Source organism: Neophocaena asiaeorientalis, unplaced genomic scaffold (genome assembly GCF_003031525.2).
Source record: "Neophocaena asiaeorientalis asiaeorientalis breed wild unplaced genomic scaffold, Neophocaena_asiaeorientalis_V1.1 scaffold607, whole genome shotgun sequence".
In the NCBI taxonomy this organism is placed as follows: domain Eukaryota; kingdom Metazoa; phylum Chordata; class Mammalia; order Artiodactyla; family Phocoenidae; genus Neophocaena; species Neophocaena asiaeorientalis.
In genome coordinates, this window is record NW_020173405.1 from 653,358 (window position 1) to 671,890 (window position 18,533).

Genomic DNA, 18,533 nt, shown 5'->3' on the forward strand with positions numbered 1-18,533 from the left:
CCAAACTGTTGGAATTGAGAGAGAAACAGCACAAGTTACAGAAAAGAGGAAGGCCAAGTGCATTAGTGTTCATCACATCATCTACGAGGTCTCCCCTATATGAAGTAACCAACCCTCTGTCTCCCTATCCCCCTCATTTTGCTTAATTTTCTCCTGAGCACTTAACACCTTCTAATATACTGCATATTTACTGGTTGCTTTGCTATGCGTATCTCCCTAAGTTATAAAGGAATGCTTCCCAAGGGTAGCATTCACCATCCTCTGTGCTGCTGAGTTCTCAGCACCCGGCACATAGGGGGTTCACAGGTGCTCGATGACTCTCCTGCTGCTGCTCAACAACTCTCAAGACTTGTGTCTGATATGACAGACAAGCTTACGTTTTCTTCTTTCCCTTTCAGTAACCTTAAAGAAAGCACCAACTCTGCTGGCTTCTCACTCTCTAAAGTGACTCCAGTCCCAAATGACCCACCTGAGGCCACAAGCAGGATTTTGCTGTTTGTAATGTAACAATACGTAAACTCATCTATTTTCTTAGATCTGATACAGTGAGAAAATACTTTCTACAGGCCAATTTTTCCTTCTATGAGTACGCTGTCTCACACACAGCTTTCTCCTTCCATGAGGGAAAAGTCATGGGTGCCATGGCTGGCTGGCAGGCACCCATGATCTAATAGGATTGGCTGTTTCTTACCCCAGGCTGAATTTCTAGAACTAAATGTGAGGCCAAAGTTTAAGCCTGTCAATGTAGATGCACATTATCCTATGTCAGCTACTCATGAATTATGATTATGACGACACTATGGTGGCATCTCAAATGACAAATAAGGTTCATAATCTTATTTCACTAAATGTCTTGGAAATATAATGATTTTTAAAGCGGTGAAGATTCTCTAGTTTATTGTTCATTAGCTGATTTCTGACCAGACGTACGAGGAGATACATTTTCATTAAGGTCCTACATTCGTGTTTGGTGGTCAAGGATATTGATGAGGAAAAACTTACACTGTGACTTTTTCTCAAGGCTCAGTAATTTCTCAAAAACTGTTCCATGTATTTTTATTTAATTAAAAACAATTTTTCTGAGTCACACTTTTATTTGTTTGTTTGCCGAGGGGCATGTGTGATCTTAGTTCCCTGACCAGGGATCTAACCCGTGCCCCCTGCTTTGGAAGGGCACAGTCTTAACCACTGGCCCGCCAGGGAAATCCTTCTGAGTAATTTTTTTTTTTTTTTTTGCGGTACGCGGGCCTCTCACTGCTGTGGCCTCTTCCGTTGCGGAGCACAGGCCCCGGACGCGCAGGCTCAGCGGCCATGGCTCACGGGCCCAGCCGCTCCGCGGCATGTGGGATCCTCCCGGACCGGGGCACGAACCCGTGTCCCCTGCATCGGCAGGCGGACTCTCAACCACTGCGCCACCAGGGAAGCCCCCTTCTGAGTAATTTTTAATGACATTGGTCCATTCAGTATTTGTTGAGTATCTGCCCAAGCACCAAGCACTGTTCTACTAATAGCCAAGAGAGACAAGATCTGGGCTGCTGTTTGAACTGTGTTGTAGTGGAAGGAAAAAGGTAGCCATTAGTGCTTTAAGAAAAATTAAAGGGTGATGACATACAGTGTGCTTCGTGGTTTATGTTAGAAGGGTAGGCAGTAAAATCTGGCTGCTTTGGGGCATTGACTTTGACTACAGTGACAGACAGCAGTGAAGAAGAAAAAGATACGGATTTGCAGTGTGTTCTAAACGTAGAGTCAGCAGGAGGCCTTGTGGAAATGAAGAAATCAAGCGTGACTGCTAGGGGGTTTGGCTTGGAAGACTAGGTAGAGTGTGGTGCCACTGGGAGGACTGGGAAAGGAACATGCTGGAGGGGGAATCAAGGACTCTATCTAGGACCTGTGAAGTCTGAAGAGCTGTCAAACGGCTGGGTGAATACAAAGGTGTGGTGTAAGAGGAGTTTTCAGGGCTAGACACTTGAATGTTAAAGTCATCAGGAATACAGACAACACTGTTTTTAAGATAGAGTGGGACTATCTGTGGAGGGCTCAGGACTGAGCTGTAGAGTAGCACCCCAAAATTTAAAGAATGGACTCAAGGGAGGTACCAACAAGAGAATGAAGAGGACAGCCAATAAGACATGAAGAAACCCAGGAACAAACTAAGAGTCAATAACGTTTGAAACTTTCCCTAAGAATAGTTTAAAATGCTTAAGAAAGAAAAAAAATAAGACAACTATGTTGAACACTGCTGAAAAGTACAATAAAGCAAGGGAATTACTTTTGGTAACGAAAGATGTTGCAATGATAAACCAAACCTGAGTATTTTAAGTGTTCAGGGATGTAAGCACAGCAAGCACTACAAACAAGACAACCAAAACACTGCAAAGCAGCAGCCTGCCTTCCAGGGACACACTGCTACTGGTGGTCCCCAGATGCCACTGTGGTACACCATTAAAAGGTACGAAGACAAAAGGATTCCCAAACTGTGAAATGCCCTGTGCCGAATAACCTGTACACGGTATAAATAACTTAGTCAAGTGTACGTGGGTTTTCATCACAATATTCTCTTCCCTTCTGTACAGATTTAAAACTTTTCATAGTATACGTTAAAAAAGCAACAATAAAGGAAACTGGAGATGAGTCATCCATTGTACTTACTTTCTTAAAGCAAAATCTGGAAAAGTTATTCTGCAACACACTTTAGCTAGGGGGGAAAATTAAACTTACCAAATTTTTTGCAGAAAAGCTGATCTACCATCTTTCGTAACTTAGTGATTCTGGCATACCACTCTTCTTTTACTGTAAGGGTAATATACACAAATTCTTCAATTTGATGACATTAATAAATTATTAAATGTTACTAAATACATTACTAAATAGGTGGTGGTGTTTTTCTGTTCTAACTAAAATTACTTCTAAGATTTTAGAGTGTGTTTATTCAAACAGTGCTGACACTGAATAAGAAGTGTAAGAGCTAACGAAACAATAACAAAATGAAAATTCACAATTAAAAGTAATTTTACAGAGATAAATGGAAAGTGTCACCACTGAAGCTAGGAAACAGAATTCATTTTACTCAAGATCAGCTAGCAGGTGATTTGTGTGATGATAAATTTGGGGCCACAATAATGCTGGCAATCCTTTCATTACACCAACTCTAAGTGATGCAATTTCCATTTTATATCCCCACCCTACTCCCTCCACTCCAGAGCAAAAGCAACTAAGAGAACAGATCATGATTGGATTTCCTTCAAAACACATCTAACCAACAAGTGATGATGCCCATGGCTACGTACTCTAAGAAATAAGTCTTTTTAACTCCTGGGTATAATGGTGGATGATCATTCAACTGATACGAATACAGACTAGGATAATAAACCGTTCGACACATTATGCCAGAAAAAGTTTGCATCTCAAACATAGAACAGACATGGTCCTTTTATAGTTTATCCAGAAATGTGATGCTTACATTTATTTATAATGGGTTATTAAAAACAAAATGGGTTTATTATTCTAGAGAATCCTGGACAATATTCCTTGTACATCATGTTCTGATCTGACATACAATTTGACACAAGTCTGGAGACCTACCTCCTGAAGCTGGTTTATCAAGCTGTAAGTCTTCACGTGTTGAATTCAAAAGTTCATGTCTGAAAGGTGAGAAAGATTACTAAATATTTACCAGACGATATTCAGCAAAAGTAATAACTACTAGTACTTATGTCATATTCAGTCATCAAAGCCAGTTTTTAAGACAGACAGCCTGAACTCTTGAGCACAACTAAATCCTAATTTCTTGAGATTTCCAGAGTAATAAAACCAAATGGTAACTGCAAATGGTTTCATGATGTGCTTCACGGAGTGTGTGTACGTGCACGCACACACACAGACACATACACACACACGCTCACACACACAGAGTAAACTTTGTAAATCAAAGGTATTTCATAAAAGCATAACACCAGGGCTTCCCTGATGGCGCGGTGGTTGAGAGTCAGCCTGCCGATGCAGGGGACACAGGTTTGTGCCCCGGTCCGGGAAGATCTCACATGCTGCAGAGTGGCTGGGCCCGTGAGCCATGGCCGCTGAGCCTGCGCGTCTGGAGCCTGTGCTCCGCAACGGGAGAGGCCACAACAGTGGCCTCTTTTTGCGTACCGCAAAAAAAAAAAAAAGCATAATACCAAAGGAAGCAAACTGCAAAAATTTTAAATGGGAGTCTTCAATTTTACATAACATTCAAGACCACCTTACTTAAAAACATCTATAATCTGGTTATAAAAACCATATATATTTCAAAACTAACATTTGCAGGACAGTATACATGCTTTTAAAAACTTCTTCTGAATACACAAACACCCCACAGAATTTTTACAATCTAACTTATGTATCCCGCCTCACTCTGTTTTGTTGTAATATCCTGAAGTAACAGGGAAGGCGGGGGAGACTGAGATCACAGAGAATCATGGCCATATATTAACCATAATCTTGAAAATGTTAGAAACGAATATAGGGTTAAGTCAATGGAAGAGCTGTGAAATAAAACATTTGCTGTAGTATAGCATTACCCTTCTAAGTAAACATCCTAGTTTCTGTTTATCAAGACTAACCACATTAACCTTTGGGGAAAGGCTTACAAAGTCCCTTCCAAATGTGAGAGATGGCTTCCCATACATAAGGACATCAAAAGGACTTGAAGAGAACCTGCACAGCACGAGTACCTTGTGGTGAGCTTGCACAAACATTTAAATACCCAAAGATAGAGTTTATATGCTTTAAGATCAGCAACCATGAGCAAAATCTATAAAATTATTTGTATGTTTTCCTTAGTCATTCAAAACATTTTTTCACAACTTCTAACAAATTAAAATGCAAGCACTGTTAAGAAAATGACAGTACAAGAGTTCTTAGAACAGGCTTATTAATATATCAATATGTAAGGAGGAAGGAGTGGTTATTTGATTCCTGACTAGGACTGGTGTCAGGGTTTTATAACAAGCCTCTCTTGTTTACCATTCAATTTCATGAGAGACTATGAAATATTCATTCATTCATTCATTCTTTCTTTCTTTCTTTCTTCCTTCCTTCCCATTGCCTTGTTTCCTCATCTGTTAAAAAAAATGTGGGTGATTTATAAAGTGCTTGACTGTACTGGACACATCGGGCTGAACTGCCATTATTATTCTGACTTCAAAGCTTGTTCTCCACACCAGGGTGTCTCAAACTTTAATGAGCACTGGAATCACATGGGATCCTCATCACATGCAGGATGGATGCAGTAGATCTAGGTAGGATCTAAGATGTGGTGTCTCTGAAAGCTCCCGGGTGATGCCAATGCTGCTTGTCCGCATGGCTGCCTACCACGTTGTCTTGTGTAAGGAGAGTTTCACTTGAATTGCTCATAGAAAAATGGAGGACAAAATCTTTCAAACTACAATTTATTTGAAAGAAAAATATCTTGTTAGCAACTTGTTAGCAACAAGTTTCTCTGTGGAGGACAGCTCACCTATTACCTATGGTATTTCTTGGGTCCTTTTTATCCTTAGTTAAATCCTATCATTCCCTTATTTAATACCAATACAGAGGCAAGTCTGCTTGGTTATAATCTTTGATCAAGGTGTTTGTTAATTTCCCCACTTTCTCAACAGTATCAGAGCATTGCCAGAAAAATGAACATGAATACTTCTGCAACTATCATTCCGCTACTGTTATTGACTTTACTATTTATAGCCCAAAGATATGTGGGAAAAAATTAAATCAGTTATAATATGCACGTGACTCAAAAAGACCGTTCATATTAGAACTTAAAATGAAAGCCACATAATCCAGGGGCAGTGAACCCCGCCCCCACTCACTGAAGGGTGAGTGCTATGTGGTCTACACCCATCATGGTGCTATCTCTCCCATGCCTGTGCCTGGCTGAGGGATAAGCACTTGACATAATCCTAACAAGAGAAGTGAGGCCACATTCCAAGGTTTCCTTCTCTCAGAGAAACACAGGTAGCTACTGTCCCTCCTAGTAGACATGTCTGGCTGTGAGTTCTGGGACTATTGCATCCAGCTCACTAGTCTAAGGAAACTATCAGCACAAGGAAGGAAGAATCTGGAAAGGAGCAGAAGCAGAGCCCCAAGTATCACTGTTTTATTTATTTTCTGATTTTTCTAACTTTTTTTTTTTTGGCCGCGGCATGCGGGATCTTAGTTCCTGACGGGGGATCGAGCCTGTGCCCCCTGCAGTGAAAGCGCACAGTCTTAACCACTGGACGGCCAAGTATCACTGTTTTAATCATCCTATCTCTGACCCCCTTGCTACGTAAGATAAGAATCTTACTGTAACAAGCCAATGTGAATAAGGGTTTTTGTTACTTGGTGCTGGAGACATCCCAACTGCTACCCAACCTCTTTCATGCTGCAATCTCTATTTGCTTTCAAGCGTGTTTGGCTACAGAATTCAAGGTTCAAATCATTTTCAATTCGAACTTGGAAAGAATGACTTAATAGCGTTACATCCATTACTGCTCAAATCAAGTATATGATATCTGCGTGATTTTCATTCTTTATGATGACATGGTCTTATTCTCTAGAACCTAATGATTTCGAGCTTTATCCTTAGGACACTGAAATTTTATGAAATGTGACCAGGCATATATCTTTGTTTTCTTCTCATCTCCTTTCTCATTCATGTCTCATATACACAATCATCTTTACAATTTATAATACTAACAATCTTTTAGCCCTTTCATTGAAAATTTTAGTTTAGCAATTATATTTGATAATTTCCTAGACAACTATTCTCCAATTGTTCCTGTTTACAAATGCATCTAATACTTGCTTCATGCATCTAATAGAAAGTTTTCATATATCGACATTTGCTGAAATGTCGATATATGCCCTCTTAGGTTTTTTAAACTTTTATTGTAATCTTAATAGAATTTTAGTCAGTAGAAATTATGGAAATGTGTGATGTGGCTGCCATTTTTAAATGCAAGCATTTACACTTCCAACTGCCGCACATAAATTTTTGTTTAAAGCTCCTTGCTACAACCCTTACGTCAGTGCTAAAGAATTTATAGCATTCTGCTATTTCTTTCTTTTCATTCTTACTTCTATTGTTTATTTTTATTTTATAATCGACTTTATTTCCACCTATGGTTTTTAAAATTCAGGCCTAAAAAAATAAGACACTGATACTTCAATATTTTCTTTAGCGTACGTAGAGAAAAATTGTAAAAGAAAATAACAGTGGTACGCCAGTCAGGCATGGACAGGTGTTCATACTCCAAAAGCCAACCCTGGCATAACTGACACAGACACATTGAAAAGTAGAAATAAAACAACATATAATAACTCAAACTTAATTTAAATATAGCCCTAGTGGTTAGTGAATATTTGTCAACGATATAAAAAGATGCACTAATCAAGAACAAAGACCAAAGTCCAAGAGTCTTACTTCTTTATCACAAAACGAATCCTTTCCTTTGCAAGTAATATCCTCTCAAGGCGAGGAATTCCGTAAGTAGATGGCCTTCTAAAAGGGATTCCTTCCGGAAGTCCTTCTACATAAAGATCTTCCACGTGGGACTGGAAAAGAGGGTACGGGATCGTCACAGGACCTTTGGCTTTTATAGCTTGAGCTTTAAGGGTAAAAAGAGAAAGGGAAAATTATGAAATGACAAGGATTAAGCACAGTTTGTAGAAAAGAATAATCATCGAATACATACATATTGCTTTGTAACTTTTATTATCACTGCATCAGAAGCAAAATAGTACAGAAGAACTAAGAGGAAAATACCACCAAAGATGCCAGCACTCTACTTAGTCAAAACTGCAACGAAATAATATATTATTTTGAAATAATGTAGATAGAGGCAGACTTTCTACTCAAATTTGAACCATAAATGACCCCAGAAAAATATACCAGCTAATTTCAGATAATACATACAGCATATAATGAGAAGTAATATTTTAAAAACATAAATGTTCATGTAAAAAGGATTTTTAAATAAAGTAACTGAAGCAGAACGTTTTTCTGAACTGTAAAAATTCATTTACCGAGAGTAAAATAATACAACAACTGCAACAAGCCAAATGCACAAGGAATCTTAAGAATCGAATACAATGAACAGACTTTGATGGTTTTATTAAACAAACTACAAAGAGTCAGTTTTTCTAAACAACAGGGGACATTTAAGTATCACTGGGTATTAAACAGTGTAATGTTTTTAGGTGTGACAATGGAACTGAGATTAAGACAATGCATTCCTCTCACCCAACTTGGAATTTTACAATTTAGAGTTTTGAGAGGTGAAATGACATGATGTCTTGGACATCAGAGTTTTAAAATGTTCTTGCATCACAAAGAGGACAGGAAAGGACAAGAAAGAAAATATAAAATATTAAACACTGTTGAACTTGGGTGATGGATATTTAAATAGAGGGTCTTTGGAAGTATGAATTTCATAATAAAAAGTTTCAAAAAGCATCAGTTTACATTCATCTACAACACAAGCACATTTTTAGCTAGCATTAAAAATGGCAAACATTTTGATACTAAGTAAAGCCACGCCAAATTCTCCATGACTACATAGCAAACACCACTAATTCTTTCAAAGGTTTCTAGTTCATGTAATTAACATATAGCACAGTTATATAAACTGCTTTCCAGTGAACAGAACAGCACAGATGCTACTGACCTTGCCAGAAAGGTTCCAAAGCAAAAATGACTATGGTGGACTCCCCTCAGCCCCTGCTCCCTCAGGAATCACCTCTCAGAACAGGTCCACTTTTTTGCTGGTATTTTATGTAAAAGTTTACTTGCTAAACATTAATCTTTGTACTCAAGTTTCAAGTGTACCATATTACACATTAATTCTGAGTTAGATTTAATATCCTTCGTTGATATACTACATCTGAAAATCATATTCACATTTAACAATGAAAATACCTTCCCCGAAGGCAATTACCATTAAAGATGCTTTGAAATTATGAAATGTGAATATTGTTATCATGATTTCACACTGATTGGTAAACATTATTCTCTTACATGCAAAATAATCAAATAAATATATCACCATCGTAAGAGAAGTAAAAACATAACCTTTGCTTCTATGAGAAACACAGAAATTTATAAAACTGTGATAAGTAAATTACTTTTATTCATAACAGTACTAAATTAAGAATACAATAACAAAAATATAAACAGCAAGCATGTCTTACGTACTTACATCCCAAGTATTACAGGAAGCACTTCACAAACACTATCTCATCTATCTCATCAAATCTTCAGAGTAGAGCTATAGTTCTCATGCCTTTCACAAATGGCTCAGAGAGGACTAAGAGAACACGGCCAGACAGTCTGTCCCCACAGCCTGTAATCTTAACCACCACGTCATAGTGCTTCCATGTAGAAAGAATATGTTGTGAGCTTTTACTTTGAAATGGTCTAAATAAAATCACAGGCAATAGGACTTCCCTAGTGGCGCTGTGGTTAAGAATCCACCTGCCAATGCAGGAGACATGGGTTCCAGGCCTGGTCCGGGAAGATCCACATGCCGCGGAGCAACTAAGCCCATGCGCCACAACTACTGAGCCTGCACTCTAGAGCCCGCGAGCCACAACTACTGAAGCCCACATGCCTAGAGCCCGCGCACTGCAATGAAGAGTACCGCTCACCGCAACTAGAGGAAGGCCGCACGCAGCAACGAAGACCCAATGCAGCCAAAAATAAAATATAAATAAATTTATACAGACAAAAAAAAAATAAAACAAAATCACAGGCAGTAGACTCTGACTACTGAAACATGGGAAAAATACTGAGAACCTTAAGAAAATAACTGAAAATATTAAAGAAGGGTTCCCTGGTGGCACAGTGGTTGAGAGTCTGCCTGCTGATGCAGGGGACACGGGTTCGTGCCCCGGTCCGGGAAGATCCCACGTGCCACGGAGCAGCTAGGCCCGTGACCCATGGCCGCTGAGCCTGCGCGCCCGGAGCCTGTGCTCCGCAGCGGGAGAGGCCACAACAGTGAGAGGTCCAAGTACCGCAAAAAAAAAAAAAGAAAGAAAGAAAAAAAATAAAGAAAAGCTTACTGAATTCCTCATGAAGTCTACTCTAATTCTAGATCTTCACTGAGGACTGTTATAATCCGTGATAGGGAACCGTTCAAGTTACTTAAAGTAAATAAGCCCAATGTGGTTTATCATTTAAAAGCTTCACTTAGAGGGGCTTCCCTGGTGGTGCAGTGGTTGGGAGTCCGCCTGCCAATGCAGGGGACACGGGTTAGAACCCTGGTCCGGGAGGATCCCACATGCCGCAGAGCAGCTGGGACCGTGCGCCACAACTACTGAGCCTGCGCTCTAGAGCCGTGAGCCACAGCTACTGAGCCCACGCACCACAACTGCTGAAGCCCGCTCACCTAGAGCCCGTGCTCCGCAACAGGGGAGGCTGCCGCGGTGAGGGGCCGGCGCACCGCGGCGAGGAGTGGCCCCCCGCTTGCCGCAGCCAGGGAGAGCCCGCGCGCAGTGGTGAAGACCCAATGCAGCCAAAAGTAAAAATGGATAAAAGAGATTTATAAAAAATTAAATTAAAAATTCACTTAGAGAAGCTCAGTAATGCAGGATAGCACTACAGACTTTCAAGTTACAATTCAGTGTATTATACAATTTTACAGTTTCGCCAGTCATTTGCAAAGAATTCTCCACATTTAAAAAACCCAACAAAACAGATATTTTTAAACAATTTTTGCTATTTCTAGGTGAGCATCTGATACCAGGTGATAATAAATCTTGTTTCTCTGATTACTATATAAAGGTAGCTATAGGACGGAATATTAAAATAAAAGGAAAAGAGAATTTGAGATCTAACAAACTCAGGTATCTATCGAGAGTAGGGAAAATAAGGGCATCTAGATGAATACAAGATTTAACACATCAGGTTTAACGAAGACCATTGCTTAAGAAAACACTCTTCAGTTAAATCTCCGAGATTCAAGATTTTGCAAGAAATATATAAATAAACTCCCAAACACACATGCTGGAAGTTTAACGGAAATATTAATTGATAATTAAAGAAAGGAAACTTCTAAAGCTTTGCTGTGATCTGGAAAGAAAATTTCTAATATTTGGACAGGCACTATCCACTACCTTTCCAGCGACAGATAAGGAAGGAACGCACAAACTCTGGTAGAATGGGACTTGCTCACATTAGATGAACAGTAATTCCATTGTTAAAAAGCTTACGGACAAAACCTTACAGGAATTTTTGAGTTTAGACTTACCATACTTTCTTTCAAACAACTCTTCAACTTGTTTACGCAGGTCAGTAATTCGAGCATTCCATTTCTCTGAAAATTGAGAGAAAGTTAAAACTCAATGATAAATCCCTGTTTGGAGGCACTAATATGTTCTTAAGATGACCCAACATCTAACGACTTATTTTCTACATAACATATCCTGATTTTTAATAATCCACCTGTCTAGGTCCTAAGGACTTTATCTTTTTTTTGCAGTTCTTATAACTGGTTCAATGAGAGATTATAGGGTTGTTTAAAGATTATTTTCAGAACACTTCATACTGAGTACCTCTTTTTAAATTTATAAATTCTGAAAAGCAGGAGGGCAGAAAAGACCCCGTCAATTAAACACCTCAAAGTGAGGCGAAAAAGAGAAAGGTCCCCAAGACTGTGCAGGAAACCTTCTAAAACATGTCTAAGTTGCACGGAAATAAGACTTTATATACAGTTGCAACTTATAATAGCATGCTAAAGAATATATATGAACGTACTATATATGTAACTTCAATTTATATTCAGTAATTATGACTAAGACAACTTAAAATATTAAAGTACTATTTAAAAAACATATAAAGCTAAATGTTCTATTTATTCAAAATATGGATCACAAACACATCTTGCCACTAACATTTTACTTAGTCCCTTCAAAAGGATACCACTGTGGTTTGATTAGATTAGAGGCCAGCAGTTACACAAAGCAAGAAAAATTAATATAAAAATTATATCTGAAATAAAGAAGTGATCCAAATCTCAAACAAATAACTGAACTACTAAGTCATTAACACTGATTTTTAAGTCTACCCTTTTTTTTTTTGGGCCACATTACGGCTTGTGGGATCTTACTTCCCTGACCAGGGACGGAAGCTGGGCCCCAGCAGTGAAAGCATCGAGTCCTAATGACTGGACTGCCAGGAAATTCCCTTAAGTCTACCAATTCTAGTTAACAACAGAAGATACAATGTCTTATGCTTTGGTAGACACAAACATGTGTAAGCAGTGTCTTTAAGGTTACTTCAAACTGTCCATGGCTTTCCTCAGCTTAGATTATAAGGCAGTAATATATTTAAGGCATCCTCCCCAAAGAATGCTGTAACTCTTCAGTAACAGAAAAAGTTCGGAAGGAAAAAAAAGAAAAGAGGACCACATTTCATTGACAACTTACCAAAGTTGAACTCCCTCACTTTCCGTTTGCCGGCATTGGCAGGTTCTGTGACTGGCGGCTGGGGAGGCTCATTGCTCTTTGGTCTCTTGGTAGGTGGAGAATAATCATCATCTTGAAAAAGAAAACTATCATCACTGGAGGAACAGTCTAAATGAGTGGCAGCCACTGCCTGTAAAATTCTCAGCATTCGAAAGACGTGGGGGGGTTTAAATGCGACTGGGACAGCAACCGCTGTATCTGTGTTGCCATTTTCAGCGTATTTTTTCCCAGTTACATCTCCAGCTTTCCTACTCTTTTCGGAGGGGCTCAAGTGAATAACCCTCGTTTTCCTATGTCTTGCTCCTTTTTTTTCAGTTTGCTTAATCTGAATTAAGTCATACAAATTTCCCCTTCTCCTAACTCCTCTCAGACAGCTGTCTAGAATTATAGTGTATTTTAAGTCTTCCAAGAAAAAGGTTTTAATGGAGACAGCTACCAACAACTATACAAATATATAAGAAAACGGGGAGAAAATATATCTTGAATGGAAAAATATTTAAGCTTATACAAAATTCAAGCATACATAAAGGAGGTTGGAAAACTGTATGTTAAAAACTTTTAACCAACGAAACTAAAAGCAGTAAGATTATATTATTTGTGAAACAGGTATTGTTGATTCATCCAATACAATACCCACGTATGGAGAAAATGAGCGATCATATATTTAATCACAGAATATAGACTACCCAAGAGTTTGTAGTAAGAGTTCTTTGCGGCTATGCCTGCAACTCAACTCTGCTGTGATACTTCAATACATCTGGTGCTAGAATAAAGGACACTGGATCAAGTGAGAAAAGCTATCGACTGTCATCTTCTCCTGGTCCCTGAAAATATCAGTTGGCACATTACTGAGATTTCTGCTCAAACACCATCTATAAATTATTGAAAATACCATTTTCAGATATCTATACTTTAAAAAAATGTGGGATGAAGAAGAAAATAATCACTGGGTTAAAGGCAACAGCAGTAACAAAAAGATACCGTAAGATACACTAAGTTCCCCTTTTCAGTATAACTTTCATTCTCATTTTATAGCTAAACAAACAAGACCAGAGAATGCTATATGACTTAACCATGTCATATGCTAGACAGTGAAGCTGAGATGAAATTATGGGTATCATTCTTTCAGCTAAACAGGTTAACTCTCAAAAAACAATAAGAAATTCAAATTTAGCCTAATATACAATGATGCCTTGGACAGCAATGGATAACTTTTATATACTTTGTATGTTAATCAAGGGAAAATGTGACTAAAGCCTAAAATACTTAAATCTCATTCCTATCATAGCATCAGAGAACACAGACATGGCTGCCCTTGTTCACTGACTTTGGGTTCTTCCTTTACAGACAAAGCCTGTGGATACCAAAATCCACGGATGCTCAAGTCACTTATATATTGGCATATGATTCACATACAACCTACGCACATCCTCCCTTACACTTTAAATCATCTCTAGATTACTTCTAATACCTAAGACAATGTAAGTGCTATGTAAATAGTTGTCTGGCACATGGCAAATTCAAGTTTTGCTTTTTAGAATTTTCTAAAAAACTCTTTCTGAATACCTTCCATCTGCAGTTGTTTAAAGCTTGCAGATATGGTGGGCCAACGGTAATGTCAACAGATATTCTGATTACCGAAAATCATTTACTGACTGACTATTCAAACCAGTAAGAGAAAAAGGTATCAATGTCACTGATACCAGATAAAGTCATATTAGGACCCATTTATGTGCTGGGAAAGGGAATACTATTTCAGGAACAAGTTATCATATAAACAACTTACGACACTACAAAAACTTTCACGCGTTGAATTCCACTGTAGAGACCCATGTTCAAATCCAGAAAAAAACAAAAAATTTGTAGTAAAAAACAATTTAAAAATGACAAACTACCAGTAAAATAAAACTTGACTACGTAACATGGGCTCATAATGATTAAACTACTACAAGGATTAAAAATGGTCAAAAGATTCTTAAATAGGTTATTAAATAATTAGATTCACACCTAAGTAGATACATTTTGGAAAACATATTAGGTATTTCTCTAATGTCTGGCTTTCAATTCTGAACACAGCTGACAAAACCCCCCCTTTCCAATTTCCAAAGATTTTTAGACGCCTGAGAGTATTTTCAGGCTAATTTGCAAAGGGTAAAATGAAATATACTCATTTCACCTATGAATATTGTCAAAGCATTTTAAATGCTTAGTATTAACACTTCTGTACAAACATTAAGCAATGACATGTAAAACAAAAGTATCTTCCTTACAGGCTAATGCAGCCTAAATATCTCTCTAGATTATCATTTAAAATTATTGCTAATTGAATTATATAACATGAAAACGAAAAGGGTATAAAATAAAATATAGCTTTAGGATGGTAATGAAAAGTCAGTGCTCTATTATATTCATCCCAATTGTAATCTGAACGGTTTGAAATTGAGGCCAAGGGGAAAGGGCAAGAGAGCTTTTCTTTAGTGTCCAAGACCTCATTTGTTCAATCAGATTAACTTATTTTAAAACAAAAGGATTTAATAGTATAAATATATTTTATAAAAGTAACCTCATCGACCATAAATAGAAAAAAGACAAATCTAGGAGAGTGTTTTTTAACAAGATAACAAATGATTTAACAAAGACTGTAAAATATTAAAAAGTGATTATCACATTTTTCTCCAGTGACAAATGATGAAGTCAATCTATTAAATGTAGAGATGAAATGAATCATGTGTGATGATAAAATACCACAACATAACATTTTATTAAAAGACTAACACATTTATTTATTACCTGATTTTAGAGTGTTTTAATTCATATGAAACATAGAATTAGATCAAGAAGAGCTATGAACTCAACCACACCTTCTATTTTTTTTTGGACTCTTGCAGCAAAAAACTCTGATTTTGAAAAAGTATGAAAAACTGTTACTCTTGACCTCAAAATCTCTTTCACAAAGGATCCAAATTATTTCTCTGTAGCAGAAACCAGTCTGCCTCTAACAATCAGTCCAGCAGGCAGCACTGTTTTCTAACTATCATGGCGCTTCAACATTATAAACAACCACTTTTGTGTAAAAAGACACATATCTCTGGACACTTCCAATTTAAGCCCAAACTAAAAATATTTACATCATCAAAACTAAAGGCTTATAAAATGAATTTCAAGATATTTTAACATGCAAAAGCTGCAATTCAGTGAGAAATATGTGACAGCTATGCCTCAGTCTTAAAAACAAGCCTCTCGGGCTTCCCTGGTGGCGCAGTGGTGGAGAGTCCGCCTGCCGATGCAGGGGACACGGGTTCGTGCCCCGGTCCGGGAAGATCCCACATGCTGTGGAGCGGTTGGGCCCGTGAGCCACGGCCGCTGAGCCTGCGTGTCGGGAGCCTGTGCTCCGCAACGGGAGAGGCCACAACAGTGAGAGGCCCGCGTACCGCAAAAAAAAAAACAAGCCTCCCACCCCTTGAAAAAGGGCAGTAACAGACCCTAACCCAAAATTACTATCTAAAAAAATCCTGTTTTCCTTTTTGCAACACACTTACAAATATGCCTATAGATAACACAGACCTCAGAGCTAAAATGTGTTACTAAACTCATCCAATTCTTGATGAATGCATTAATAGCATATAAAACTTTTTTCTGATACTCTTTTCAACATAATCAAATTGGTAATGTTTTATCAAATAATCTGACACCTATTCAAAGTAAAAGAAACAAATCAAAATAAACCAGGCACTCTTTCTCTTAATTAATTACCCCTACACATTTCAAATTAATAGATGGCATTTTCCACCCATGGACCCAGGTCCCAAATCCTCCAAAAGTCTAATTTTTACATAATAATTGGATGCTCACTAAGTGATTGTCAGCAACTATAAAGTTGAAAATACAAAGTATTCAAATGATAACCTACCCAATTACATAGATTCCATGAACTCTCATGTGACATTTATAAGATAAGCATAATAAGTAAACAGTGACAAACAGCAAAGACTATTGCTCTATCTTCAGAAATGCCCAGAATTCGGTCACTCCTTACCCCTACTGTCACCATCCAGTTCTATAGCACCTCCCTCTCTGCCCTGGATAACTACAATAGCTTTGCTTCCACTGTGGTCTGCTCTCAGTCTTTACAGCAGCCCTGTTTCTTCAAAAAGGAGGACAGAACTTATCACTTCTCTGTTCAAAACTCTCCAATGGACTTGCCCATCTCGTTCACACCTTAGCACCTAGTACAGCCTCCAGCACATACAAGGTGCCTGGTGTTTGTGGACTGATTAAATGAACATTTGAATAGTGTAGTCCTTAATTTTGTGCAGCAGCCAAGTATTTATGAATGTCCTAAGCATAAATTTCATGAAAAAGGATACCATCAGAGGATGAAATCCAACTATTCAAACTCTAAAACAGTGTTATCCAAAGTGGCCCTGGCATAGGGCTGTGGTGGCGCACGGGGACCCGGTGCGGTGACAGTGGTTGCTGCGGAGCTGATGAGAAACTACTAAAGTTCCTGTGGACGCAAAGCAGAATTTCATAAGAACATAGTGGATGGAGAAGAGAAAACCTACGGTGGCTGTGAGGGCCCTGGTGCCATGCATGTAAAATTGATATCTTTGGATAGTCACGAATTTACTGTAAAAAGAGAACACGTGCTAACACCAGGAACAATAAAAGCCATGTTGAGTGGCCCAGGTCAGTTTGCTGAGAACGAAACTAATGAAGTCAATTTTAGAAAGATCCCTTCACGTGTGCTATCAAAAGTATACATGTATTTTACCTACAAGGTTTGCTACACTAACAGCTCCATGGAGATTCCTGAATTCCAACTGCACCTGAAATTGCACTGGAACTGCTGATGGCTGCAAAGTTCCTAGATTGTTAAATAAATTATTTTTAAAAAACCAAAAAAAGTATAGTCCATATGTAGGTGGTATTGTGAACTGCATTCCGGTGTGTAAATATTTATGTATCTTTTTCAATTTATTTAAGAAAGAAAATTTAAAATTTCAAGAAGAGTCTTACTTAAGAAGACACAAAATTAAACCTTTTTAATCTATTTAAAATCAACTTGAAGGGACTTCCGTGGTGGTCCAGTGGTAAAGAATCCGCCTTCCAATGCAGGGGACTCGGTCTCAATCCTTGGTCGGAGAACTAAGATCCCACATGCCGCGGGGCAACTTAAGCCCGCGTGCCACAACTACGGAGCCCGTGTGCCTCAACTAGAGAGGCAGCATGCCGCAAACTACAGAGCCCACGCGCCACAACTAGAGAGAGAACACCCGCACACCACAACTAGAGATAAGCCCGCACGTGCCACAACTAAGACCCGACACAGCCAAATAAATAAATATAAATAAATAAATTAAATTTAAAAAATCAATTTGAAGACAAATTAAGTTAAGAAACAATCAGGGGGTTAGGCCACAGCAGAATAAACATGTGTGAATGACTCAAGTTCGGGGGAATATGCACTGAAAGTGAACTGCACTCTAAGGAGACCTCTTCTCAAGCAAAACACTTCCCGTTATTAGCACACTCATGACAGCCAGACCTCAAACAACTCTTAGGTAAGACTGTCTCTACACTTATCAAAGACATGCATGTGTCAGAGACCTGACAACAGTCTGATTTTACCCAGAAATGTAGTTGTGATGTTTATGAAATTAAGGCACGCACAGCCATATTACTCCAAGGGGTATTTCCCAAACCTAAGTCACAGAAGTTATACATACGCACCACTGTCTTCAATAACAAATTGATCATCACAAATGGAAGAGCACATCTCAGCTCAACAGACTATTTCCTGCAGTTTAACGTGTCTGTGTCAATCTCAATTAAACCCTTCATAACGTCACATAATTGCAAATAAAGATATCAAGGTTAAAGTACTGTGGAAAATCTTACAAACTTACTTGATGACAAAGTTTCTTTTTTCTTTTCTATGAACTTTTTGGGAAATGCAGAAAGATACAATATGAGAAAACAAAAGTCACCCCCAGGCAAGCAGGATTATCTTATTTCCTTCCAAGCACAAGTATTTTCCTAAACAAAACTAACAT

At 38.3% G+C, this 18,533-nt stretch overlaps 1 protein-coding gene and 1 pseudogene across 6 annotated transcripts in view; one reads left to right on the forward strand and one right to left on the reverse strand.

The window, feature by feature from the left end:
- The window catches only part of GTF2I (general transcription factor IIi), a 102,000-nt gene that overhangs the window by 22,184 nt on the left and 61,283 nt on the right, over positions 1-18,533 (reverse strand). For all 6 annotated transcript variants that reach the window (XM_024747179.1, XM_024747177.1, XM_024747178.1 and 3 more), the window contains 5 exons: positions 12,439-12,549; positions 11,262-11,327; positions 7,439-7,622; positions 3,583-3,641; positions 2,719-2,790 (listed from right to left, as the gene is read on the reverse strand). In XM_024747179.1, coding sequence (XP_024602947.1) covers positions 2,719-2,790; positions 3,583-3,641; positions 7,439-7,622; positions 11,262-11,327; positions 12,439-12,549 — 492 coding nt within the window. The remainder of the gene's footprint in view (positions 1-2,718; positions 2,791-3,582; positions 3,642-7,438; positions 7,623-11,261; positions 11,328-12,438; positions 12,550-18,533) is intronic.
- LOC112401108 (elongin-C pseudogene) lies at positions 16,897-17,356 on the forward strand (annotated as a pseudogene).